This window comes from Pleurodeles waltl, chromosome 3_1 (assembly GCF_031143425.1).
Source record: "Pleurodeles waltl isolate 20211129_DDA chromosome 3_1, aPleWal1.hap1.20221129, whole genome shotgun sequence".
In the NCBI taxonomy this organism is placed as follows: domain Eukaryota; kingdom Metazoa; phylum Chordata; class Amphibia; order Caudata; family Salamandridae; genus Pleurodeles; species Pleurodeles waltl.
Window position 1 is genome coordinate 1,782,976,842 of NC_090440.1, and position 27,249 is coordinate 1,783,004,090.

At 45.7% G+C, this 27,249-nt stretch overlaps 1 protein-coding gene across 2 annotated transcripts in view; it reads left to right on the plus strand.

Annotated features, from left to right (window-relative positions):
* RFTN2 (raftlin family member 2) overlaps positions 1-27,249 on the plus strand; it is a 478,219-nt gene that overhangs the window by 73,199 nt on the left and 377,771 nt on the right. For both annotated transcript variants that reach the window (XM_069225820.1, XM_069225818.1), the window contains exon 3: positions 4,019-4,159. In XM_069225820.1, coding sequence (XP_069081921.1) covers positions 4,019-4,159 — 141 coding nt within the window. The remainder of the gene's footprint in view (positions 1-4,018; positions 4,160-27,249) is intronic.

Consider the following 27,249-nt stretch of genomic DNA (forward strand, 5'->3'; position numbering starts at 1 on the left):
CACAGTGTGCCGGTTGGGTCACAGTAGTATTTCCCCGATCTGGGCGACCACCTGAACCTTATGCCAAAGTGGTACCGGCAGTACCTCTTGGCATAAGGGGTTGTCATAGTAATCACGATCAAGGTGCAGACTCTCCTCACAGGGCACACTGGTCTTGGCAAGGAGGCAGGCGATGGTGGTCCAGTACAGGTGTTCTTGGTGTTTGGGGTGATGTCTCCTCACTCAGCAGGGAGACTACTAGGCCTGGGCCCCCAGTTTCGGTCACAGGCAGAAGTCCTGCAGAGCTTTCCCTCTTAGACAGCCTGTCTGGCTGCTTGGCAGATGGACCATTTTTGGGGATTCCACCTCCCCTTCTTCTAGCCCTTTTCCAGACACCTATTGTGATCTAGGATCTGAGCCTTTGAAGTTTTATGTTGGGGTTCTGCTTCTTTTAAAGAGGGCTCTTCTCCTTTTCGCCTTTTGTTCATGAAAGAGGTCTGTCACATCAGGCAAGACTCTGAAGTTGACTGACCCACAACAAAATTCAAGAGAGTGGCCAGAGTTCACACCTGGATGTCAGCCACAGTGATGAGTGCATCAGTAGGTTAATCCCAACCCCCAGATCTACTCTTTATGATTCCCTTATCAGCCCCAGCTCCCCTCCTGACATGTGTTCAGGCCCCTTTCTTGTGATCTATCACTCAAGGAAAAAGAATAGACTTTTGAAATGTAAAGGGAGTCTTTTCCTTTTCCCTCCAGCGTGTGTCCAACCCAGATCACAGAATGCAGCAATGCACAAATGTGACTGGGGGGATTCCTCTCCTCCTCATGTTTTCCACAGGCAGGTATGGGCTTCCCAAAATGGAACTCAGGGACCTCCATTTGATGTATGATTGCAGGCACACTAAAGCAGTGCACATGCACAGCACACTTTCAATCCAGTACTGTTACCTGTATGCATTGTACCCTTGCATGTACACAGGTATTCAGTACACATACTGGATGCCCTGTTCAGCACTGAGCTCTTCTATCTTTACCCAGGGTGTGTTATTTATACTCACACATATACTGCCAGCACACACAAACTTACCAAGTCCGTGCTGCATAACACTTCACCCTTCATGTTTTGGCTTTCACTCAAGTACACATACACCCAGTATGTGCTTTTATTGTACACGCACCCTGCAGCACTACATCTGTCATGTGATGTATTAAGCACAGGCATACAAACACTGAGCACATGCACTAATCTCACATGTACTACACAGTACTGCTGTAACCCTGTACTGTACCCTTCCAAGGCACACATACAACTAAGGAGAGTTACTACTCCTGTGCTATTTAGCACTCTGCATCACACAGCAGCAGAACTTTTAAAAGGTGAGTAAGCCTGTAGGTCTCACTCCAGCAACAAAGGGTATTACGGTCCAGTCCAGTACTACTGATCCCTACACGGTTTGCTGCCATTACCACGCTTGTCCTGCCAACTGTATACTTTAACTCCTGGTGAAGGCTATAGCCTTCCACCCCTATGATGGTAGGCCTTTGGGCACCCCTCCTGGCCCAACAAGACTGCAATCTGTAAGATAGGCCTATGTCAAGGCACACACGCATGATTGTCTATGACAAGAAAATCAGCATAGCAGATCCAGACAACAGTACAGTTGGGTACACAGGGCAGTGGTACACATCTTTAAAATGCAGAGGACTTTTCCATCCCAGCAAAGACCGTGTACAAAGATATCCTGATAAGACATATGCATGGAGCAACACGTGGGAGGAGATGGGATGGTGTCAAATTGTAAGCAGTTTTGGCATAATCCACACCTTCGATTAATGGCAGAAAACTTGTGACAATGTTGTGCAATTTGTCAGAAGCAAACTGTGGGCATAAAGATTGTGGTGACCATGAGCCATATAGGAAAGTTTGAGGTTCCCTTCAACTGTCTCCAGGTTGATTTTGTGGAGATGCCATGATGTATTAATTTAAGATCCTTGTAATTGTAGGTTTATTTCCCAGTCTTCTGAACATGATGTAGCTAATCAAGACCAACCTGGCTGTCCCAGACTATTGTGCATAGTGTCTCAACTCATGTTACCTGAATAGACTGAAACCTCTGGCTTCAATGTAATAGTACTATGAGAGAATCCTCAGAAGTATTCTTTGACTAATTGTTTCTCCTTGCTTGTTTTTCATTGATGTATCTCCCGAGCACAATGTATTTGTGTAGTAAAGTGTGAAGTCCTTTGTCTACAGTCCTATAAAAGGACATACCTTTCTTCTGTTTAATGGAACCCCATTCCCCGTCCTTACAGGGTGAATTGTTGCTGGATTTTCTATTGACCTTTACACTGAGTTCAAGAGGGCGGGCCAGGTGGGCCAAGCACAACCAAGATAGCCTCATGGCCTTCCCAACGCGCAATTACAAATAGAAAAACAGCTTTTGCTATTTTCCTTAAGCATCCACCTGAGCCTGAAACCTTGAATTCTCAGCCCTGGGCAACTCAATGTGTCTGGGACAGTTGTGAAGTCAGTCGGGATGGTTATCAAGCATGGGTTAACAGCCGGGGTACCTCTTGATACTCTTGCTATTTCAAAAGTGATGGACCCAAATTCTCATAACACAGTACTTAAGAGATGCCATGTGGCAGAAACAATCCCACAGGATTTTTCTATCCAAAGAAAAGTAATTGAAAATGTGCGTACAACGTGTGTGTGTGTGAAAAAAAACTGCCAATGTCATACGTTTTCTTTTTTCTAAAGTGAAAAGTCTTTAGACAAGTTTCACTGAAAAGCCTTGGAGTCTCTCTTTTGGCAATGCTGGCTGCTACTGTACAATATGTGCGGGTGCTGTTCTGTCTCCTTCCGATATATGTCTGTTAATATAGTTTGAAAGAACTTAAGGCACAGTCACAACACTTTGGGGTGCCAGTGACTGTGTTTATTCTCTCCCAAAAAATGCTCTGTTTTGGTTGCATGAGTACCTAGAAATGGATGTAGCTCTGCTGTAACAGGTCCTTAACTGATAAGATAATATGGTGGACTAATGCACTGGCTACTGAGATGTTCCTCTTGGTAATCAGCCTTTCAGTTCCGACAGAACAGTGGGACAGCAAGCCTTGTAAATGTTTTTATGTCCTATCATTGATATGCCAATTCTGAGCTGCAGGTGTCACTGATCTGGAGAAACCCACTTATTTGAGCTTCAAATATCTGTGATGTTTTAGGTTATTCTAAAGTGCATAACTCATTTGCACCACTAAATGTAATTAGCTGTTGAGTAGATGATTGCTTTAGACATGGCATGTCCTTTCATTAAAAATCCTGAAAAACACAGGGTCAAAATTTTTACAATTATGGTGCAAAAGAGTAGCGGACATGATCAAGCATTCTAGAATCTGGAAAAGAGAAAATGTGAAGGAGCACAGAGATGAGAGATGCAGAGTGATTAGAGGAGAGAGTGAGGATAGAAAAGATGGGGGTAAGGAAAAAGAAAAGGGAGAATAAAACTGACGCTGCGGACTACCGTGGCGTCTCTTTTTTAGGCCGCGGTCAGTCATTTTTCTGGTGCTCATTTGGCGTTTTGTGCCGTGGTGCGGCCCAGGAGGCACAGTTCGTGCTCCAGGTTGCACCGCGGCCCCTGGCAGTCTCCCTGACTTCCCTTCCCACTTACCATACTTGGGTCCTTTTTCTTTTTTTCTTCTTTTTCTTCTGTCTTCACGTCTTCTCTCTTCTTGGTCATCCATATTGTCTTCTTCTGTGGTGGTTGTCTTCCCAGCATGCCTTGTTCCTTTTTCCTTTTCTACTTGGCTTTCTTTCTCATTCATTTCTATTTGGCTTTTCCCAGTCCAACATGGTGTTGTACGTTCTTCCTGTTTTGTCACTTCCTGTTTCATGGTATAAAAGCACTGCAGTTCCCTCCTTCCATCCTGGTGGTGATCCATGCTCCTGTTTCTAGTTTCTTCTTGCTCCTGCATTTTTCTCTGCAGATTTGATTTCTATTTTTGTTTTTTGTTCCTTGTTTTTCATCTTTTTCAGGAGTTCCTTCTGGAGGGTACGGTCTGCCTTGGCGTTTTTTCAGTCAGCGCATCGTGGCTAGTAGAAGGGGTCGCCCTTATCTTGGCCAGTCCAGAACCAGTAAGAAACCAGGCGTCCCTCCAAGTACTGCAGCCTACAGCGGTAAGAGACGTGCAGACCATGACAAAAACAAAAGAATGATAAGGAGAAAGGTGGATGAACTAATAGTAAAGGAATGATTAAGAAGGAAAAGAAGAAATATGACAGAGGGTTCATTATAGAAGAGTAGGTGGGTCATGTGTGCCATAAAGTAGTGATAAATATGTCAGTGGAGGATGAAGAAGGCATCTGAGGAAGTAGGATGATGAAGCAGGAGACTGAAGAGCAAAATGTTTGATGGGAGTAGGGCAACTGGTAGACGTACTGAGAAGGAGGTGATGTGAGGTGAGCAAAGGGAGAGAAGTAGGGGAGGAAGGTAAAAGACAAGGTTGTTGATGGATGGATGGATATGATGAGAAAGGAAGATGGTCAGTGTGAAGGAGTGATAAGCAAATGATCAGTGGTGGCGGAGGAACCAGAAGAGCAGAGTGAAGAGACTGGAGGAGAATTGTTGTAATGAATAAAGTAAGAAAGTAGTATGTCCTCTCCACCCTTAGAATGTTAGTTCATTCCCTCAGTTGCTGGAGAGCTTGACTTAGATTGTTGGCACTGAAGAAAAGTAGAAACGATCGATGTTGGCTGGAGGAATTGAAGGTGGAGCAGTGGAGACTTGAATAAAGGTGTCAACTTTGATGGAGAATTTGTCATCTTTATAACACTGGCGATGAGTTGGAGTGCGTAAGGTGGCATATTCTGTCTCCTCTCCTTTTTTAAAGTCTCCACCTTCCTTCGTATGCTTTGGCAAGTGATTGATTCAAGGTACTGTATTCGGTGGATTAAAATATGAAGTCTAGCCCCTAACTACAAAGGATAAATATATATCTCAACTTTATATCTATCTGTGCGCCTTTTTCTCTACCTTTCAATGTGAATTTTTGGGAAAATATTCTGAGTACAACATGACAGTCGCATCTATCATATGCAGTATAACAAAGAAGCATTTATTATATGCATATCAATAAGGAATACATGCTAAAAGACTTGATTGCATTGTTGTGCCACTCTAATTAGGTGACAGCTCTACATATACTTCTGCAGTATTCTTCAACCGATAAATACCTGCAAATTGAAAATTATATTTTGCTCAACTCTGATGAGCACAGACAAACCGCACTCTGACAGTAACTGACGTTTTGCTTGGCAACATGACAAATAAAGGAAAAGGGCTCTTGTAAAACCCTTAAATCTCTCCAGGAAACATTCCATTTACGCTGACAGGTACAGCTTTGAAAAAAAGCCTATAATATTATCTTCAACACGCATTTCATCGAATTAATCCTTTATTTTTCTCACTTTGTGACAGGAATCCCTCCATTTACTTTGACAGGCACAGCTTTAAAATAGTCTGTCAACGTTATCTTCAACTTGCATTTCAACCAAGTAATCCTTTGTTTACCTCACTTTGTGACAGGAATCCCTTCAGCTTTTTAGAAACTTACGTTGCAGCTGAATTAATTTGCTTCGCATGCCTGTCCCATCGAAGGAACAAGGAAAGCAGGCCCCTTCTGACTAGATGACTAGAGCTCATTTCTTTACAGTGGTGATGCGCACACCTCAATAAACCTTAGCAAAATAGAGCGCCATCTTGGATTTAGTTTAGAAGCGTATATTACTCTGCAATGTATTCTGAAATATATGGGGAGATAGTGCCATCTGTCGCTAGCTTATGCTGATCTTGTTTTTGCAGGCATAAGCGTTGGTAATCACTATCCTAATGTTATAATTTTTTTTTGTTATTGTTGTGATAGTAATTATTCTCAAATAAGTACCTATTTAAAAAGTACAAATATTTTACAACAGTAATTCTGTATTTCTTGTTTAATTAAGGATGTTGTTTATTTACAACTAAATCCTATGTCTTGTCATATTGTAGTAACCGCATTCTATTTTAAATAATAGGAGGACGTTTTCAGGCGCCAAGTTTATTTTAGGAGAATAAATTAGTATCCACAAATCGAAATATTGACCTGTTGATCTGTTTTTCATTATATCAACCATATTACCTTGCAAACGCGAAACATTATCTGTGTTTTGCTAACAAAATTATACTAGTTGACAGAATTTTACGTATATCACTTTGCACATATGGCCGCGGCAGAAATGACTCAACCGGTTCCATTTTTAAATGAGTTTGGGGAACCAAACATTCCATGAAAGGACTGGATCAAGATATTTGAATCTTACTTAATAGCAATAGGGGGCAACAAATTTAGCCTTCTAAGGAAACAACACATTGTACTCCATAACTTAGGTACACATGGCAGGAAAATGTATGAATCCTTACCTTAACCAGAGTTACCTGAAGATGAAGACAACAACTATGATGATTATAAAATCACATATATTAAATTAGAAAAACAATTTGGAAATAGAATCAATATTGTATTGGAATGCCACAGATTTTTCTGTCATACCCAGGGTAAGCAGGAAAGTGTGACAAGCTATGTAGCAGCTCTTAGAGGGTTGAGTACTTTATGTAACTTTGGAAATTTGAATGATTTCCCTCATTCGTGATCAATTAGTATGGTGTACTGTTAATACAGAAATTCAAGAAAAATGATTACAAAAACAACCGGATTTGCAGGAGACTGTAGAAATAGCTAAATCAATTGAACATACAGCTGTGTGTTTGAAAGAAATCAGATCCCAACCCTCTTCTGAACAGATATCTGAGGTTAAAGAAGGAAAATTAGAAGATTACATTTACAAGATAAAGAATGATAGCAAGCCTCGCCTGAAAAATGATAATTTTAACCTAAAATGCTACCATTGTGGGAGTAGCAATCATCTTGCCAATTCTACCTTATGCCAAGCCAGAACAGCCACTTGCAGAAGGTGTAAAAGGAAAGGGCACTTCGCTAAGGAATGGAGGGATCTTTCCAGAAACGACAAACTATATGATAGCAAACCAAGAGAAGAAAATTCACAAATAGTTGAGAAAATCATTTTACAAGTAAAAAATTAAGAAATGCATACCACCCAATATCCAGAATACAAAAGTTTCATTAACGGTAATCCTATAAGAGTATATGCTGACTCTTGCTCTCCTTTCACCCTCATAAATGTTTCAGAGTTTGGTAAAATGACTGATAAAAATGTAATAAGTTTACTTGATCCTGACATAAACCCTAGTGGATATAATAGAGACCCTATTCCCCTTAAAGGAATGTTTAAATCTCTTATAACATTTAAAGATCGGTCCACCGTAGTCAAAGTGTATGTGGTAAAGAAGGATCCAATCTATTGCGATGGAAGCACCAAAAAGAACTCCGAATCAAATTGGATCCCAATAACCCTGAACAAGTGGTGTTGATCGATCAGTCCAGCTCCGGTGATCAGATTTACAATGAATTCCCAGCGGTGTTCAATGACAATTTAGGATTATTAAAGAATTTTCAACATAAAATCAAATTGAAAACAGGGTCTAAAGCAACTGTACACAAAACTAGGTCTATACCACATTTAGGGGGTTATTACAACTTTGGAGGAGGTGTTAATCCGTCCCAAATGTGACGGATATACCACCAGCTGTATTACAAGTTCCTTAGGATATAATGGACTCGTAATACGGCTGGTGGTATATCCGTCACTTTACCGTCACTTTTGGGACAGATTAACACCTCCTCCAAAGTTGTAATAACCCCCTTAATTAGAGAACCTCTTGAGAAAGAACTCAGCAGATTAAAATCCCTGGACCTAATACAACCTTTTGAGAGCTCAGATTGGCTAGCTCCCATTGTTATCGTGAAAAAGAACCAGGGTAATGACATCAGGGTTGTGTAGACTTGCGAGATTTAAATAAAAGCATTTGGGTTGAAAAACACCCTTTGCCTAGAATTCATGAAATGTTGAGTACTATGAAAGAAGCTGTGTGTTTTGCAGTCCTTGATCTATCCAATGCCTACCACCAGGTAGAGTTACATCCTGAATCCAAATGGCTAATTGCATTCAGCACTCCCATAGGTTCATTCATGTTCAACAGGATGCCTTTTGGATTTTCGTCTGCAGCAGCGTTTTTTCAAAAAATCATGGAGCGCATTTAAACTGGGTCCCTAAAACACTTTGCTTCTGGAATGACATTCTAATATGTGGGGCCATGGTGGAAGAACACAGTAAAGTTCTAAGAGCTGTTTTAAACAAGCTCAGAGAAGCAGGGTTCACATTAAAAAAAGAAAAGTGTCAATTTGGACTGAGTACTGTTGAATATTTGGGGCATCAAATTTCTAAAGACGGATTCAAACCAAAATCATGCTTATTAGAAGCGGTCAAAAAAGTGTATGCTCCCAAAAATAAGGGTGAACGTAAATCATTTTTAGGACTGGCCGAATTCATGGCTAAATATGTCAAGAGTTTTTCGGAAATTACTTACAACTTAAGAGACTTACTGAAAAATCATATGCCCTACAAATGGTCAGACTTTGCCAATTTCAAAGGCAGAACTGGGTACAAGAAGACCCAAAACCCCAGACTTATAGAATCTTTCTGGAATCAAGAGGAACCTCTGCCCAGGAGAAGAGCTGAAGAGCTGAAGGAGGAGTACTGTGCCTTTGCTGTGTTGCTTTGCTGGACTGGCCTGCAGTTGCTGCTTCTGCCTGAAAAGAGTGCAAAAGGTGAACTTTGCTGTGTGTCCTGCTTGAGAAAATTCTCCAAGGGCTTGGAGTAGAGCTTGCCTCCTGTTGGAAGTCTCAGGGACACCAAAGACTTTAGTTTCCTCGACCTGCAGCACTGGGAACTGTATGTTTTTTGCTGTTCAAGAGGAGAAACCACCGCAGCGCCGCCAATGACGCCACAGGCCTGCACCGTGACCTGCCGACGCCACATGGAGTTGCATTGCCCCACTTTGCACCGCGACCCTGGTCTCACCGACGCCGTCATCGGACAACTTCACTGAGCCGCTGCTCACACCGTGACCTGTGGGCCCCGCACTCTGGCATCGCCTGCTCACGCCGCAGCCTGGGCATCCCCGACGCCGCCGCTCCTGCTGACACCGGCGCCACTGCCTGCACCGTGGCCTGTGGACACCGCTCGTGAGGTACACGAAGCACCGTCCCATCCCGCACCGCAGCCCCAGTCCACCGACGGCAGCACCATCGACTCCTGTGTCGTCACCAGGCATCCTGCCTGCACCGTGGCCTGTGGACACCGCTCGTGAAGGTCACGAAGCACCGTCCCGTCCCGCACCGGTGGCTTGGGCCTACCGACGACAGCGCTTCAGCAACGACGCCGCCGCTGCCTGTACCGTGACCTGTGGACACAGCACGTCGCACTGCCCTGCTTCACACTGCAGCCCTGGTCTCACCGACACCGCTGGACGCCATCACCGAAGCCGCTGTCTGCACCGTGACCTGTGGGCACCGCACGTCGCATCGTCCCGCTTTGCACCGCAGCCCCGATGCCATCCACGCCAGCGCACCTGATTTCATCAGCCCGGAGTTCGATCCCCGAGGTGCGTGACTTCAAGGGCCTGACGACTCCTGCACCTGCACCAACTCGGGAACCAACGCCAGCGACGCCGCTCGCCGGAGCTCACCGCGAGGATCACAACGCCCTGCAAATCCAAGGTACTGTTTGCGGATCTTCCCGACACCGTAGCTAGCCCGCAATGCCGCGGTCGGCCTGAACTGTTGGTTTTGTTGATCACGACACCGTTATAGCCCCAGGTGGAGCTATTGACTTCAAGAAACTGTTGTTTTGAGTAAATCTTGCAGAATTCATATTTTTCTTACTGTATGTTGGATTTTTATCGTATTTGGTCTTGTTTTATATAGATAAATATTGTCTATTTTTCTAAAACTGGTGTGGTGTCCATTTATAATGTTTTCACTTATTACTGTGTGTTATGTGCAAATGCTTTACACATTGCTTCTGAGATAAGCCTGACTGCTCGTGCCAAGCTACCAAGGAGGTGAGCAGGGGTTAACTGAGGAGGTATCTCCCTTATCCTGACTAGAGTGAGGGTCCCTACTTGGACAGGGTGCAAACCGACTGCCAACTAGAGACCCCATTTCTAACAGTTTCCCAATATGGATTCCATGGTGGAAGTCAAGGTCAAAAATTGCTCCATATATGCAAACAGAGACAAGGCCAAAACAATGCACAAGGTCCCAATTTCCCCAGTAACTATTCATGCTAAACCCTGGGAAAAACTGGCTCTGGATGTAATTGGTCCGATTAATATGTCCGGTGTATTTAAGCGTTTTGCATTTGTATTAGTAGATTACCACTCCCATTGGATTACAGTAAAAATGGTTCACCAAATCACTACAGTGTCACTTATTAAATTTCTAAAGGACACGTTTTCCACAGAAGGCATACCAGCTACCATTGTTACAGATAATGGGATACAGTTAACATCATTAGCAATGACCGATTTTTTTAACACACCTTAATATTGTTCATCACAAAACTGCTGTATGTTGCCCACGTGCCAATGACCTAGTAGAAAGGGTTAACTGCATGGTCAAAGAATGCATCCAGTTGGCTAGCATCAATCACATAAATGTGGAAAATGCCATCCAATAGATGCTATGGGCTTACCATACTACACCTAATTCTATCTCTACGATATCTCCATTTGCAGCATTAAAAGGCAGAAAACCCAGCACCAAATTATATCCGTCATGGTTGGAGGGAGAAGACAAGGCTGAGCACAACTTATCATATGCTAAAAACAAAATAATTCTACACCAAAATAAGTAATAGAGATATTATGACATCAGACATTGTACAAAACATCAACCATGGAACGTGGGCAATTGGGTACATGTTAAAAAAACTGTAAATAAAGCAGGAACAGATTCAAAATATTTTGAACCCATGCATATTGCCAGTGTCAAACAAAATGTAGTTATTATGGATAATGGCCAATGTTGGAGCATGGATAGGCTTGTTAAACAGATACCTTCATAAAGCCCCAGTGGAAAAAAATACCTTTGAAACCTTTTCAGAAGAAAAAAACTAATTGAAACAAGATGAAATAGGGGACTACTTAAGAAGCACATTTAGAAGACCAGTCCATGCTCCTAGCTGGCCTAGAGACTATGAAATGAATATATGTTAGGAAGGTTAATGATCCTTCATTAGCCTATAGGTTCATTTTAAATCTATTGTAGTTAGAAGTGTCTCCTATGGTCCACCTTTGTAAATTTGGGAAGTTAAATACATTTTTACTCTTCGTGTTTTATAAGATGCGAAATTGTGTTATAATGAATAAAGTAAGAAAGTAATATGTTCCTACTCCCCTCCACTCTTAGAATGTTAGTACATTCCATCAGCTGCTGGAGAGCTTGACTTAGAATGTTGACACAGAAGAAAAGTGGAAACGATTGATGTTGGCTGGAGGAATTGAAGGTGGAGCAGTGGAGACTTGAATAAAGGTGTCAACTTTGATGGAGAATTTGTCATCTTTATAACAAGAATGGTAAACAAATTTGACTTGGTAATTAATAGAACTGAAGGAACAGGTGGACAGTGTGATGTAAAAAGAAAGAAAGTGATGGGACTAGGAGAGACTTGTGGGAAAGAGGAAGAGAACGCAAAAGAGGCATGACCATACCAATCACAGTTTAGCAGAGGCCAGATTTGAAGCACTCACATTAGCTGTACATTTCCTCTTTGTTCCTCTTAAAACATTCTGTTGAAGACACTGACAACCAAATATTATTTGAGTAAATAGCCACCAAAAGGCCATGGTCAACCCAAGGAGATGTACTCTTGACACAGTGGGTAGCTACAGGAGGAAACCTGCCCCCAATTGATGTTTGGTTGATTCCCCTCAGGTTGCCAAATTTGATTGCTCTTGCTATTGTTATTAACCTTGTTTGGAGTACATGTACTGCAATAGGCCCTATCCACAAACTTTAAATTGTTGTACAGCTCATAACTATCTCTTTAAAATACACACAACTTCCAGGTCTTTGTAGATCTTGTGCATACTCATGAGCACAATCTATATAATCCAGAACTTGGTACTGCAGCCACTCAACTGTTGAGAGCTGTCAGTGAAGAACATGCAGAGGACAGCAGTAGTACAAGGTCCAATTACGAACACTTGAACACCCACACATGTACATGCACATCCCTGGGGCGACTGGTGTTCATGGGCACAAGAGGTGTTACCCTGCTACCCTCGGGGGAGAGGCAAGAACATTGCAAATAAATACAGAGCAGCTGACAGAAATCACTGCATTGAGACAGTGTGCCTAATCTCTTGGGTGAACGCTAGTGAACTTTGCAGATATCCTACTGCACAAGTGCCAGTTATGGATGCAAAAGCAAGGACATCACAGAGCATGTTGAAACAATGACATTACTTATCCTCTGGTCACACATAGTTGCATTGAGGACAGTAAGAGCTGACTTCAGGTTCGAATTGACATAGTAATGACCGACCTTGAGGTGGATATTGAAGACAATTGGAAGCAAGATGGATTTGCAAACTGAGGGCAGTTGAATTTAGTCCTTTTCCTTATTTTTTATTTAGAACTTAAGATTTTGTTGTTGGTCACTTGTATGGGAAAGCGGAGATTAACACCATAACTCTATCCATCCCTTGTTTAAGTTGCTTATTTTAAGGTGGAAGCTGAAGGAGGGCCTCTTTACATTAATTGCCACCCTGCAGTAAAAACGGACTGCCTGAGAGTTTGATGTCGGTTTGAAGCAGTCAATGAGTGAAAGAGTTGCCGCACATGGGTAAGCTTTTAGTGTTTTATTGGAATATGATTATGAATATGCATGTGATGGGCAGGGTGTTTCTGTTGAATTGTGTATTAACGATTGTGGCTGTGCATCTTACGCTTGTGTGAGCGTTTGTCATATGGAGCACACTTTTGCCCACACTAGTTTAGGCTAGTGTAGTGGGGTAAGATGCGGCATGGAATACCTGTATGCTAATGTTAATATATGTGAATCAGCAGCATTATCTTTGGTAATTGAGTGCATGTCTTTTGAATGTGCATTATACATGTATGAATGTTTGAGTACGATCAAAACTAATTTAGGAAACGATAGTAAATGTTACAATATTTGCACCATTTTCTATATTTGTGTAGTTTTGATGAAAAACATTTGTTCTTTTTTTGTTTTTGAATTTTGAAATGCTGTACTTCAGCACTGGAATATATTGTTGAGTATGAGGACGCATCCAGTTTTTAAGTCAAGTTCTGAGAATACCATTTGCAATGATACTGATATTGGCACATACCATGAGATAATTTGTCTTTTTGCGGGTGTCTTGTGGTGGTAGGTTTTGAATAACATGCGCTAGTCTGGTGTAAGTATCGGATTTTGCAGAATTGGATCTTTCATAGAGTTACATGCTTGAATCATTTCCCGTCATGGAAGTAGGAGTCCCACGGTACCATAGAAAGCACTGGAGAAAAACCTACATAGAAGTCAGTGATAAAGACATACACTTTATATTACCCTCATTTAAAAAGACCCAAAGTCAAGCCAATCATGCGAAAGCACCCGTTAGAACTCTCACCACAGAGGCTCCAGCCCCTCACATTTTCTACCACACATCATTTGATGAGAGTCTCCCTGAGTTCTGTTCAGTTTTTCCACAGTTTACTCAACCTTTGCGAATATTGCTCTTCAGGGCAGGATTAATTTGTACTGTTTCAGACTATACCTGCTCTACAATGGCAGCACTAACACAAAAGGGACTGTTCAGGCCATGTGGGACATGAGCAAGAAGAGATTACACTCTGATGACCCTCACAAAGGTAGCATCTGTTGTCTTGACCCTGAGCATAAACCTAAGGACTCCAAGGTATGTCACACTGTTTTACAGAAAACTCTTTAGGACAAAGGGAGAAGATTATTGATTTGGCTACAGAGACTAAAAGCTAAAGAAAACCCCCCATGTGAGGAAGATAGTGATGATTCTTCCAGGATGCAAAAATCCTACAAAAGGGTTATATCCCCAGACGATGTGACTCCAGAGTCCCCAAAAAAGGCACCTAGAAAGTCCCATCATGGGCCTTCTGGCCATTCTAAAAAGCTGAGGAGCATCTGCATTCCTCTAAAAAGGAGAATTTCTCCTCAGAAAAAGTTAATTCAGAACCGGCAATTCCTTCTCTAAAGGGACAGACACCTAAAAGATCATCTAAATTTCTGTTGTCAACGACTAAAATGGCAAAGACTACATCTTCGTCGACAACTGTGTCGGTGGTCACTGCCACCACAGCCACATCCACGTTCTCATCTACAGTGTCTGCCATGTTGATATTGTCGTACCTGGACGACTGGTTAATAAAGGCGGCCATGTCTCAACAGGCCATGGGAAATACTTTCCTCTGCCTCTCGTTCTTCAAAAAGTTGGGTCTCACATTCAACAAGAAAAAAAAATCTTCTCTCACTCCAACAACATTAACTTTCCTGGGAGCGGTTCTGTGGACCATACAGAAAAAGGCATTCACATCACAAGAACATCAAAACAGAATACAGTGGTTGGCCCAACGGCGAAGCACAAGAAAGTCCATTTCATTTTGACTGTACAAATCACTCCTGGGGATGCTGTCCTCTTGCATTCCTCTGATCCCCCATTGCCACCTTCAGTGGGAGCCAGTACAAGGGTCTTTTGACAACATTGTTTGGATCACCCTGACCATGGTAGCATCCATCAAATGGTGGGCTGTATTTCCTCCCCAGGATAGCATGCTCATCAGTGCTGATCTGTAGGTACAATACTAACAGCATGCATTACATAAACAAGCAGGGAGGAACAAGGTCGTCAGCTTTGTCAAAGCAAGCACAGCAAATTTGGAAGTGGGCCCTGCACAACCAGATAACACTGAAGGTATATCATGTGCCCAGAGCAACACATTTTTAGTAGACACACTGAGCAGGACGGCTATCAGGTGCCAGGAGTGGGATCTCGATCTGCAAACTTTAGACAACATCTTCGATCTTTGAGGCAAACTGAACCTGGGTCTATTTGTGGCCAAGTTCAATCGGAAATGCAAATACTACGCAAGCTGGCATCACCAAGAAGGGTCATGGGCGAATGAGCTTATAATCACATGGTCAAAAATCTTTGCATACGCTTTTCCCACGATTCCATTGATTCCTAGACTCCTGAAGATGCTAAACAGAGAACCCTGTTGAATGATCCTCATTGCTCCCACGTGGACTCCACAGGACTCCTCCTTCTTTTGGAGCAGGACCATATGCACCTGGCACCAATACCAGCTGTACTTACAATAAACAGGTATTTCATCGCAATCTAACATTGCTGCATTTGTCGGCATGCCTGCTGAGATCCATGAATTCGCTCAGTTAGATATCCCAGAGAACTGCAGAGATATCCTCTTCAAAGCCAGGGCTAATGCCATTAATAAGACATTCAAGCTCAAGTGAAAGCATTTCTGTCTCCGATGTCACGATAAGGGTGTTCATCTCATTACAACAGCCCTGGAACAGATCTTACTGTATTTTCTTCAACTGGCAAAGTCCGGACAAGCTTGCTCATCTATCAAAGTGCATCTAGCAGAAATATCTCAATTCTGTAGCTCAACTAAGCTACTCTCTTTATGGCTGGCTAGAGTAATCAGACAATTCCTCAAAGGACTTTTCAGGGTGTTTTCTCCCGTACAGGTCCCCCCCTGTAAATACACTTGGTATCTCAATATCATACTAAGTCAATTACTAAAGGCTCCATTTGAGCCAATACATAGGACAAACTTGAAGTACTTCATAAAGAAGGCAGCAATACTGCTGGCACTAATGTTGGCGAGATGTGTTAGTGACAACCATGCATTCACAATCACCAAACAGATCTTGCAATTTACCCAAAAGAGCATCATCTTACAAACTTATCCTAAATTCAGACCAAAAGTCAGTCGGACGAATGAACCCATCATATTGAGGACATTATTGCCTAATCTACTAACTACAGCGGAAAAATCATTACATTCCCTAGATGTGAAGAGGTGTATTAAATTGTGCTTACATAGAACAAAAAAACTTCGCAAGGTGAACCAGCTGTTTGTGGCTTAAGGAGCACTACGGAAAAGATTCCCAGTGTCTAAACAAATCATACCAAAGGACTGCAACAACTATCCAATTCTGTCACAAACAAGCAGGAAAGCCCTTAACAAAAACTATTAAGGCGCATTCTACTAGAGCTGTTTCCACCACAACTGCTCTCTTTGCTGGTGTGCCTATTCAGCATATATGCTGGGCAGCAACATGGTCCAACAGGCCCACCTTTACACAGCATTACTTCCTGGAATCCTCACACAGAAGCGATGCAGCTTTGGGACAAACAGTGTTGCACCATCCATTTTAATACGGTGAGCTATTTCTAAGTAATTGTTTCACACCATCCCCTAAAACATTGTAATGTAAATATTTGCAAATGCTAACTGCTAACTATGCTGATTCAAGCATGTGAATCTATGAAAGATCCAATCTGTTACGACTCTGTCGTCCCATTTCTAGGGGGCGCTGTAAGGGGACTGTCGGTAGCTTGGGAATCACCTTGAACACTTATCTAGAGTCCCTTGCTGAATCCCGTTTGTTTCTCTTTTTGCCATGGTATGCTGTTGTAGTATTACATTTGCTTCCTGGGACTGCAAATCCCATAATGCACAGCCTGGTAGTCAGGAAAGCCTGGATTCTGTTTCCCATTGTTTTCTATGGGAGAAGTCCAGTTGCTCCTTTTCACCGGATCCTCTCCTCCAGGACTTGCAAATGTCTGAAACTACACACACCTGAGACCTCTCCTGTGCATCCTAGTCATGTGATTCCACCTGGGTGTTTCTGCAGCTTGGAACTGCTTAAAAGCAGCCATTTCCTCAAGATCCCCATCGTGCATTGGGGTTCAATTCCTTTGTGTTACAGACCCCTTATTGTATGGTGTTCCAGTCTTGTTACTGTTCTGTTCCAGCTTGAACCTCTTTCCTGTTTCTTTGCCCTGCTCCTGATTGTTCCAGCCAGAGTCTGCCCCCTATCTTTTAGCCTTGTACCTGTTTGTTTCTTCCAGAGCCTGCTCCCTGTTTCTCTGTCCTGCTCCTGCCTTGTTTCAGCCTGAACCTGCTCTCTGTTTCCCAGTCCTGTTTACTGCTTATTCCTACTCACTGTATTCCAGCCCTGTCCTTGCTTGTTCCAGCCAGAGCCAGTTCACTGTTTCCCATTCCTTTCTCTGTTTGTTCCAGCCAGAGGTTTGTGCCCTGTTTTCCAGTCCTAGTCCTGCCTTTGCTTCAGCCTGAGCCTGTTCCTGCCTCTTAGTTTGTTCCTTTTGTTTCTGTTTCCTCTCGGTATTTGTGTCTGGTAAGTGTTCTATCAGTCTTCACCAGTGTATAAGTGTCCTCCTTTGTACTGGGGTTGGCTCCTGGTTTCCAGGAGGCAATTCCAGCCCCCATCCTTGTCTAGTGTTATATGTTGTCTTTCGTGCCTAACAGTGACAGTGTGCTATTGCTGTTTTTCCAGGAATTGCCACTGTGTTTCCAGCTGGACCCACAAGAGCTTGTCTTGTGTATGTAAGTACTATCCGTGTTTGTGCTCTAGGGTCCAGAGACAGAATCACTTCTGCTGACTCCTTTCTATGGGGCTGGCAGGGTGACTATTGATAAGAGCAAACTGCACAGAGGCATTGACATTCCCTTTCACTGTGGGAGGTTATGTGCCCTACTCTGTGTACAACCCCAGCGTGTTTGTCCATTAGTAATCTGTTTCCTGTTTGTTCACACAAGGGTTGCTTTGCTTTTACTTTCCTGTTTCGTGTGCATGTCAATAGCAGTCCTTTCTGTGTATGCCTTTAGCTGCTCTTCTGCCCCAGTACACTACCTCTTTAGGATATTCGGTGACCTCAAGGGGTGTCCCAACCAGAGTCCTGATCAGACCCGCCTGAAACCGTGACACAATCATGGAGAAGAAAATAAGTTACTTACCTGTAACTGTAGTTCTCCAGTATTGATAACTTTAATAGATTTACATGCAACCCACCCTCCTCCCCTAGATGCTCCCCTTATTTATATACAGTATGATATCTCACTTGTGCTGGAAACTTTGAAGGACTGCAGCCTCTGTTGTGGGGCTTCTAAAGGGTGCTTTCGACTGACTGGCTGGATTTTGGGTCTTTTTAAATTAGGTTAAAGAGCTATTAAGGTGAATGTCTTTAACATTGACTTCTATGTAGGTTTTTCTCTACTGCTACTGTAGGACTCCCACTTTGACGACGGGGATTCAAACATGTGAACCTATTAAATATACCAATACTGGAGCACTACAGCTGCAGGTAAGTAACTTATTTTCTTTTTTAGTGTTTGGACATGATTAGGAAACTTCAGTGATAAGCTTTTGTCACACGTGATACATAGGTGGTCATTACGAGTTTGACGGACACATGGCCGCTGCGCCGGCGGTGGCAATTGGACTGCCAACGGACTGCCGTAATAGGACCGGGGCGGTGAACAGGCTAGCACACACCCAGTACACCGCCCATACCGCCAGTCCAGGCCGACTGCCACTGACGGCAGATGCCATTTACTGGGCGGCAGAAAGGACCTTACTGCGCACCATTTTAGGGATCAGCACACAGCTACGATTTCCCGGGCGGCCCAACCTCCACTCAAAACATGGCGGAAAGGAACAATATAAAAGGAAACACTCACCGTCGGGGACACAGAGGAGTCCGCCGACAACATGGAGCGTGAACTGGAGATCTTCAAGATGCTGGTACTTGTTATCCACCTCCAGGACATACAGCGCCAACTAAGACAACAAGGATGAGTACGGCGCCTCCCATGCAAGGGAGGGAAGGGGACAATTACACACCTACACGCCACACACACCCGACACCGACTGCCATGCCCACACACACACACCCACAGCAACGCCCCTACCCATATATACACACACACACGCACACTCACAATACATTCATGTTCAACCAGGACACACACCATGCCCTACTCACACAACACACACACCAAACAAACACCAACCATAAACACATCACAACACTCTTACCCAGCCACACACAAACTGATCACAAAACCACAGCCGACACAGACACCAGGCAGAAGACAGCACACCAGACACACATACTACACACAATCACAAGTGCCATCCACACATACACTGGACGCCATCGTCCATACCACTCACTCCACCCACACCATGCAGAGCAGCTGAACACACATCACAACCACTTACCCACACACATACCATCCACAGCAACCTCCAAAACAATCACCACATAAACACCATTGCACACACAAATACAGACCGGGGCAAAAGTGAAACATAGAAGTGATGCACCCACACAAGCACAGTACAGATGAGGACAACAATGCATATACCTGTGCACACGAGGCAGCCCTAGTGAAACGCAGGACAACTTGCATGTCCATGCGGCCAAACAGTCGTGAAAAGGCCCCAACTTGACTCCTGACACGACCATGGTCTCCACAGGGCAGGGGCATCAATGGGGCAGGCACCTGAGAGCGCAGGGGAGGGGTTGGTGGTGGGGACTCAGTTCATGAAGGGAGGGGCTTGGGTTTCGGCTTTGGAGGGGGTGGCTTGGGCTTAGGCTTGGGAGGGGGGGCTTGACCTTAGAACTTGATGGAGAACGGTGGGTGGTAGTGGGATCAGGGCTCTTGACAGGTGTTTTTGAAGGGGGAAGAGACATGGGAACTGGAAGGAAGGTCCAGTTAGGAACATGAAGCGGAGGTACTGGGTTTGGGAAGGCCACGGGAATGCACAGGGACAAGATGGGGTGGGCCAGGAGGTTCAAACAGGTCAGCGCGGGAAAGGAAATGTTTTTAGGAGCATGGGGAGAGGCTGTGGAAACAGGCGTGGGAGTAGAGGTAGAGGTAGAGGGAGTGGTCGTGGGATGTGTAGGTGTGCGCTGGACGTGGATGTAGGTGGGTGCTCAGTCTGCTTGTTTGTGGTGGATGAATGTGGGGTGCCTGAGTGGGTGCGTTTGCATGTGTTGGGAGGAGGTGGGTGAAAAAGTGTGGGAGAGGACGAATAGGTTGTGTGAATGTAGGTTGTGGTGGTGTCTGCATGTCTGGTGTGTGTGCTGCAGGTGTCTGCAATGGCTGTTGTGGTGGGTGTGGTGTCTGCGGTGTATGTCTGGGTGACTGCTGTAGTGGTGACTGTGTCAATGGGGGCAGGATGTGGGAGTGAGGATGCAGTGCTTGCGGCTGTGTGTGGTGTGGTCACTGTAAAGGAGGAAGGGGTGGGGGAGACAGTGGAGGACGTGGCTGTTGTGTTTGCATCTGATGTTGAGTGTGTGTATGGCTGTGGTTTGACTTGTGGTGCCTGTGCGTGTCTTTGTGTGGCATGTGCGTTGTTCTGTGTGCATGCTGTTTGGCTTGTGTGCTTTGGATGGGAGAGGGGTGCTAGATGAGGCACAGGTGTTTGGAGGGGGGGCAGAGGTACCAGGACACTGGCTGCCATCAGTGTGGAGGCCAGAGCCTGAAACGATCTCTGGAGGCCAGACAAGGCACTGTGTATGCCTTCTAGGTAGGCATTGCTCTGCTGCATCTGGGATGCCAGCCCCTGGAATGGCATTGCTGATAGTTGTCTGTCCCACAGAGATGGTCCTCAGGAGGTCAATAAACTCCTCATTGAGGGCAGCAGGGCTGACTGGGGCAGGGGCTGAGGTGCCTGCGGCAAAGGAGACACCCAACCTCCTAGGTGAGCGTGCATGGGCAACTCGGTGGGGAGCTACTGGGAGGGTGGTGCTGGTACAGGGGGTGGCAGACGAAGATGTTGTTGGGCAGCTCCAGCACCACCAGGGAGCTGCCATCGAAGGAGGAATCCGAGTCTGATGTTGCAGTGGTAGTAGGCTCCCCCGTGGTGCTCCCCTCACCCTCCACCCCACTGGTTCCCTCAGCATCTGTGGACTGTGCCTCCTGGGTCCCGTGGGCTGCAGTATCCCCACTCGCCTGTGCCTCTGCTCCTCTGCCTGATGATGCTGATTCACACAAGGACACAAGAAAACAGAGAATGATGAGGGAGACAAAGAAAAGGATTCAGGCCGTGAACAACTCAACTATGATGCAGGTAGGCACACATGCAGTACACTTCAGTCTCAGAGTTCACCTTATCACAGCCTATGCACTACAGGAATGTACCACTGATAGGGATTACACCTGCCTCTTTGGAGTACACTACACTGACAGTGGTGCCCTACAGATTCAATGCACATGTCCTGCGACTTCAACTGAGGTATCCATTTAATGGTCAGATGTATTGAGTACCACTGCGTCACTTAGCAAGACAACCAGAACACTATCTGACTGACTGTACTATCCAATTTCCACCTTACCTGGGTACACATGCCCCCTACACTACATGGTAACGTAACCTGGTCAAGAAGCTGAACAGATGCATACCCTGACACCTATGAGTCACTATAATAGCAACCTTTATGCACATTGACTACCATCCACCCAATACAGTTGGCATGCAGGACAGTGTGAAGACTCACCCCCTTGTGGCTGCTGTGATGCCTTCAAGCGCCATCCAAGGCTGGGTAGGACACCACCAGCATGCATGCCATTAGGGGGGTCAGGGTCAGACGTGCACCCCTCCCTCATTGGGAGGCGGTCCCCCGCTGGGCCTCTGCAGTGTTCTGGGCCCAACATCTCAGGTCCTCCCACTGTTTCCTGCAGTGGGTGCTCTGCCGGCTATAGACTCCCAGGGTCTGCATGTCCTTCGCAATGGCTCAGCATAACCCCTTCTTCTGATGGGCACTGACCTGCATGGGAGAAATATAGGAATACACATTAATGTAGACTGACCACACGCATGCTGACATAGGATACAATTGCAGTTGAAAACAATACACTCCATCATTTTCTGACAGGTATACATTGATGGCCTACTCCACTACTCCTACACGCCTGGTAGTACTACATTTACACACATCTGTACCCAAGCAATCGCACTCACTGCTAGGGCACAGTTTATCCACTCACCTGCTCCTCTGGTCGCCCATACAACTTGGCATACAGGGGTAGGACCCCGTCCACAAGCCTCATCAGCTCCTCCTGTGTAAAGGGTGGGGCCCTCTACCCTGTAGCATGTGCCATCTTCGTGACCAGATGCAGGACACAGAAGGACACGCAGTGAAGTAGTGGTTGTGGTGAGTGCAGGAGTCAAGTGGCTAAAGGAAATCAAAATTGCGGTGAAGACCGCAGTGGTATGCTCCGTCACTGCCAGCGGCAATCGTGATTGGCCCCGTTCCCCATAGACACCAGTGTTAACCAATGGGGAATTGCATGGCTGTACAGACCACCTAATGCAATGATGACTTATCCCAGCGGAGTCATGTCACTTCCATCTGTCCTCAGCATGTAGGACAGGCAGCCACCATTTGAAGTGTAAAATGTAATAGAGTGCAATCGCTACGCGCCCTCCATGCTGTCATATCTTCCTGAACATGTTATGCACACCAGCCATACACAGTCAGCATCAGTTATCTGCATTTGTAGGTTGCATGGCACTGTGTACACACATCGATTATCATAGTGTTAGCTGCACGCAACCCTTTCATAATGTGAATGCTACGTTTGTGCAATTGTGTGTGTGTTGACATCATCCGTAATGTGTTGGTGTGGTGAAATATGTGTGTTGTCCCTACCTAGGTAACGACCCCTGCAGGGACTGAGGAATGCACCAGTGTATCGGCCCCTAGTTGACCTGGCAACCGTGGAGGAACGACACACCATACTGACCTACTGTCTGAAACGGATTACCATATGTGAAATGTGTGCCCAATTGGAGCCAGATCTACTGCCAGGTCTACGTAATCCCTATGCTATTCTACCTACTGTGCAGTTACTATCTGTGCTACATTTCTTCGCCAATGGATCATTTCAGATGACTGTCGCTTTGGCAGCAGGTGTGTCACAGCCAATGTTCAGTAACACCTCCACACCTACATCAAATTTCCCCAACCTGCTGATTTCTATGTCATTATACGGATTCCACATGTGACTGGGGCCATAGACGGCATCCATATTCCCTTGATTCATCCCAGGGTAAATTAACAAGCGTACAGGAATAGGAAAAGCTTTCACTCCATCATTGTACAGGTGGTGTGTCTTGCAGACCAGTACATTTCCCAAGTAATTGCCAAATTCCCTAGATCTGTGCATGACTCTTACATTTTGAGGAACAGCAGTGTTCCACACCTGATGGCACAACTATAAGGAGAGAGAGCCTGGCTTGTGGGTGAGTGAGATGTGAGAGTGCAGTAACTAACGTCCTGCCTTTCTAACTCTTTACCCTCTACACAATGCTGACATGTGCTATGTATTCCCACTCTTCCCAGGTGATTCTGGCTATTTAAACCTGCCCTGGCTGTTGACACCAGTGTGGTATCCCAGGTCAGGGGGTGACATTCGATACAATGATGCACATGCCAGGAAAAGAAGAGTTATCGAAAGGACCTTTGGCCTCCTGGAGGCAAATTTCTGGTGCCTGCATTTGTCAGGTGGATCTCTGTGCTACTCCCCAAACAAGGTTTGCTAGTTCATCCTGGCCTGCTGTATGCTACACAACTTGGCAATAAGGAGACATGTACCCCAACTGGAATGACCTGATCCACCTGTGGCAGCTGAGGGGGCAGAGGACAGTGATGAGGAGGAGGCTGAGGTGGACTCCAGAACTCAGCTCATTCAGCTATACTTCCAATGAGTTAAAGGTACATTAGCCTAATGTTTCCCACAACATTTCCTATGTAGAGTTGTGTACAATTGTGAGAATGTACAACCAGTGCTGGAGACACAGCAGTGTGTGTGTGTGGTACAATGTGTATATTGTCACATACCCCTTACTGCTTCATGCGTTTGATGACTCCCAAAGATAGTTTAGATACAGAAGTTTAGTTTTCCTGGATGTGTTTCCTGCCTTCACATGCATGGACTGTTCGGCCTACAGTTGTACTAATTTTGAAAGCTGCATATGTGTGTGCATAACTGGTGTGTAGTACAACTGACAAATGGTAATACTGGTCAGTGAATAAGTGACAGTATTCTGTCAAAATGATGTTCAACTTTGGACACAAAGCAGCTACATGTGTCATTGAACAAACTGTACTTAAATGTATGCTAGATATCTGTTCCTCGCAGGTCTTACTATGGTGGAATGAATGTATGTCGGAACAACGCATGCTGGAACAACGCATGCCTGAACAATGAGGTCGGAACAACGACCGCGTTGTTACCACTAATGCCTTTACCAGGAATGCCTTAACAACGATTTTTCGCTGTAAAGGCATTCCTGGTAAAGGAATGAGTGATAGGCATGCATGGTTCCAGCATGCGTCCCCACTGGCCGCCCACCCCTAAAAATTACTGCGACCCCCCCGGCCTCCCCTAAAACCACGGCAACCCCCCCAACCTTGCCCCTAAAACTACCCCAACCCCCCACCTCGTCCCTAAAATTACCGCGACCCCCCACCCCATCCCTGAAACCTAAAGTACCTCAACCCCCACCCCTTAAACCTAAAACTACCCCGCCCCTAAAACTACCCCGAGCCCCCCACCCGCCCCTAAAACCTAAACCCCCAAGCGCCCCACCCCGCCCCTAAAATTACCCAACCCACCCCTAAAACCACCCAACCCCACCGCTAAAACAACCCCAACCCCCACCCCATCCCTAAAACCTAAACTATCCCAACCCCCACCTCTAAAACTTAAAACCACCCCAACACCCCTGCCCCTAAAACTACCCCGAGCCCCCCGCCCCAATACCCCCCAACTAAAATTACCCGACCCCCAACCCACCCCTAAAACCTAAAACCACCCCAACCCCACCCCTAAAATTACCACAACCCCTCACCCTGCCCCTAAAACCACCCCAACCCCTACCCCTAAAACCTAAACCACCCCAATCCCCCACCCCTAAAACTTAAAACCACCCCAACACCCCTGCCCCTAAAACTACCCCGAGCCCCCCACCCCGCCCCTAATACCCCCAACTAAAATTACCCGACCCCCAAACCACCCCTAAAACCTAAAACCACCCCAACCCCACCCCTAAAATTACCACAACCCCTCACCCCGCCCCTAAAACCACCCCAACCCCTACCCCTAAAACCTAAACCACCCCAATCCCCCACCCCTAAAAACCTAAACCACCCCGACCCCCCACCCCCAAATACAAAAAATACCCGACCCCCACCCCGCCCCTAAAACTAAAAATACCGCTCCCCCAAACCTAAACCACCGACCCCCACCCCTAAAACTAAACATACCCCGACCCCCCACCCCCTCCCCTAAAACTAAAACCCAACCTTCCACCCCCGCCCCTAGAACTAAAAATACCCCTCCCCTCCCTCCCTGCCCCTAAACCTAAACTGCCCGACGCCCCCTCCCCTAAAACTAAAACCCCAACCCCCACCCCTGCCCCTAAAACTAAAAATACCCCGACCCTCCACCCCGCCCCTAAAACTAAAACCCCAACTCATGCCCCTAAAACTAAAAATACCCTGCCCCAAAACTAAAACCCCAACCCCCCCACCCCGCCCCACTTACCTGACTCATTGCGTCGTCCTTCTCAGCCGACTCCCTTGTTCGGTGCCTTAACCACGCATGTGCGTTGTTCAGCACATGCGTGGTTAAGGCACAAAACAACAAAGTTGTGGTTAACTAAAGCGTTGTTCCGCTTTTGTTGTCCACGACTTCGTTGTTATGGAGTCGACATTCAGGGCGTTTCCCTGGTGGGATACCCGTTGCCATGCTGTGTACAGGAGGATTAGGACATTGCTAGTGCAATTGTGAGGACGCCATTTCTCAGTTTTGGAATGTTCCATGCCTGCAGACATTTTCCTTAGCCAGTGTAAAGTACTGTTTAACATCTGACATAGAGAAAGTGATACATCACATGCATGCATTTTGAATAAAGCACAGATACATTGTGTGTGAATGTATGATTTTTTATTAAGTGCTGCAAAATAAGGGATGGTGAAATACAAGGGAGCGTGCAGATGGTGGACAAAATAGTCCATTTGTTGTCCACAGCTGTTGATAGCACAGGTCCAGAGTCCATGGGGCCATTGGGAAATGGAGCACGGACAGTAGATGGTCAACAAGATGTGTCAGTGGCACACAAGGGAGAGTACACGAAGGGATCACTTCCTTGCGGTGGGTTTGGTCATGGCTACTGTCTGAGGTATGTCTGGTTGGACAGCCACGTTTGCGAGGGGGTTCTTCGGTAGCAGAGGAAGGGGTGTTGGTGTCGTGAGTTCCCTGGCAGGGCCACAAGTCCACTAGCAGCAGCAGATGTGGAAGGCTGGGGTGTCTTGTGGACGGGGCCTGTATATGGGTGGAGATCTCACGCAGCACTCCAGTCATGTCCTCCGGCACCCCTTTGATGGAGGCCATGGTGGCATTGTGGGCCTGCCATTGCTCCATGGCCTCCCGATGGTGTTCACTCTACAGCCTCTGAATCTCCTGTAAAGTGGGCAGAATCTGGCCCATCATGTCCTGGGTTTGCTGGTATGCTACCAGGATTTGTGAAATGGCCCCTGGCCAGTCACTACCCTTGTTTGGCTCCCCCCTTGTCCCACAGATGCCCCCCCACTGGGCCAGGCCCCCAGTGCCTGTGACCCCGTTACAGTCACCCCACTCCCACATACACCAGGACCTTCATCGTCTTGCCCGGTGACAGGTGGTGACTCCAGTCTCTGTGTCAGGTGGGCACACAGTGGCTGAGCCAGGGACACTGGTTTTAGGGCATTGGGCTACAGCTGTTGGTATTGTCTGTGTAGTGGGGGTCTGTCTGGTGGGCTGGGTGGGGCTTCTTGAGGGTGACTGACCAGAGGTTACTGATGGACCATACTGCTCATCCAGGTCCAGACATCCTTCTGTAGTGTCATCACTGGGGCCTTCTTCTGCTGTGAAACTGGCACTTCCTGGCGGCTGCCATGGGCAGTGTCACCCGTGGAGTAAAATAAATCAAGCTGATTGTGTGTCCTGCAGAGTGTTTGACTGTGCGTTAGCTGGGTAGTAGTATGGGTTGTACGAAAATGGCTCCCTGTTGCAGTTACCCCCCACTTTTTGACTGATATTGATGCTGACTTGACTGAGAAGTGTGCTGGGACCCTGCTAACCAGGCCCCAGCACCAG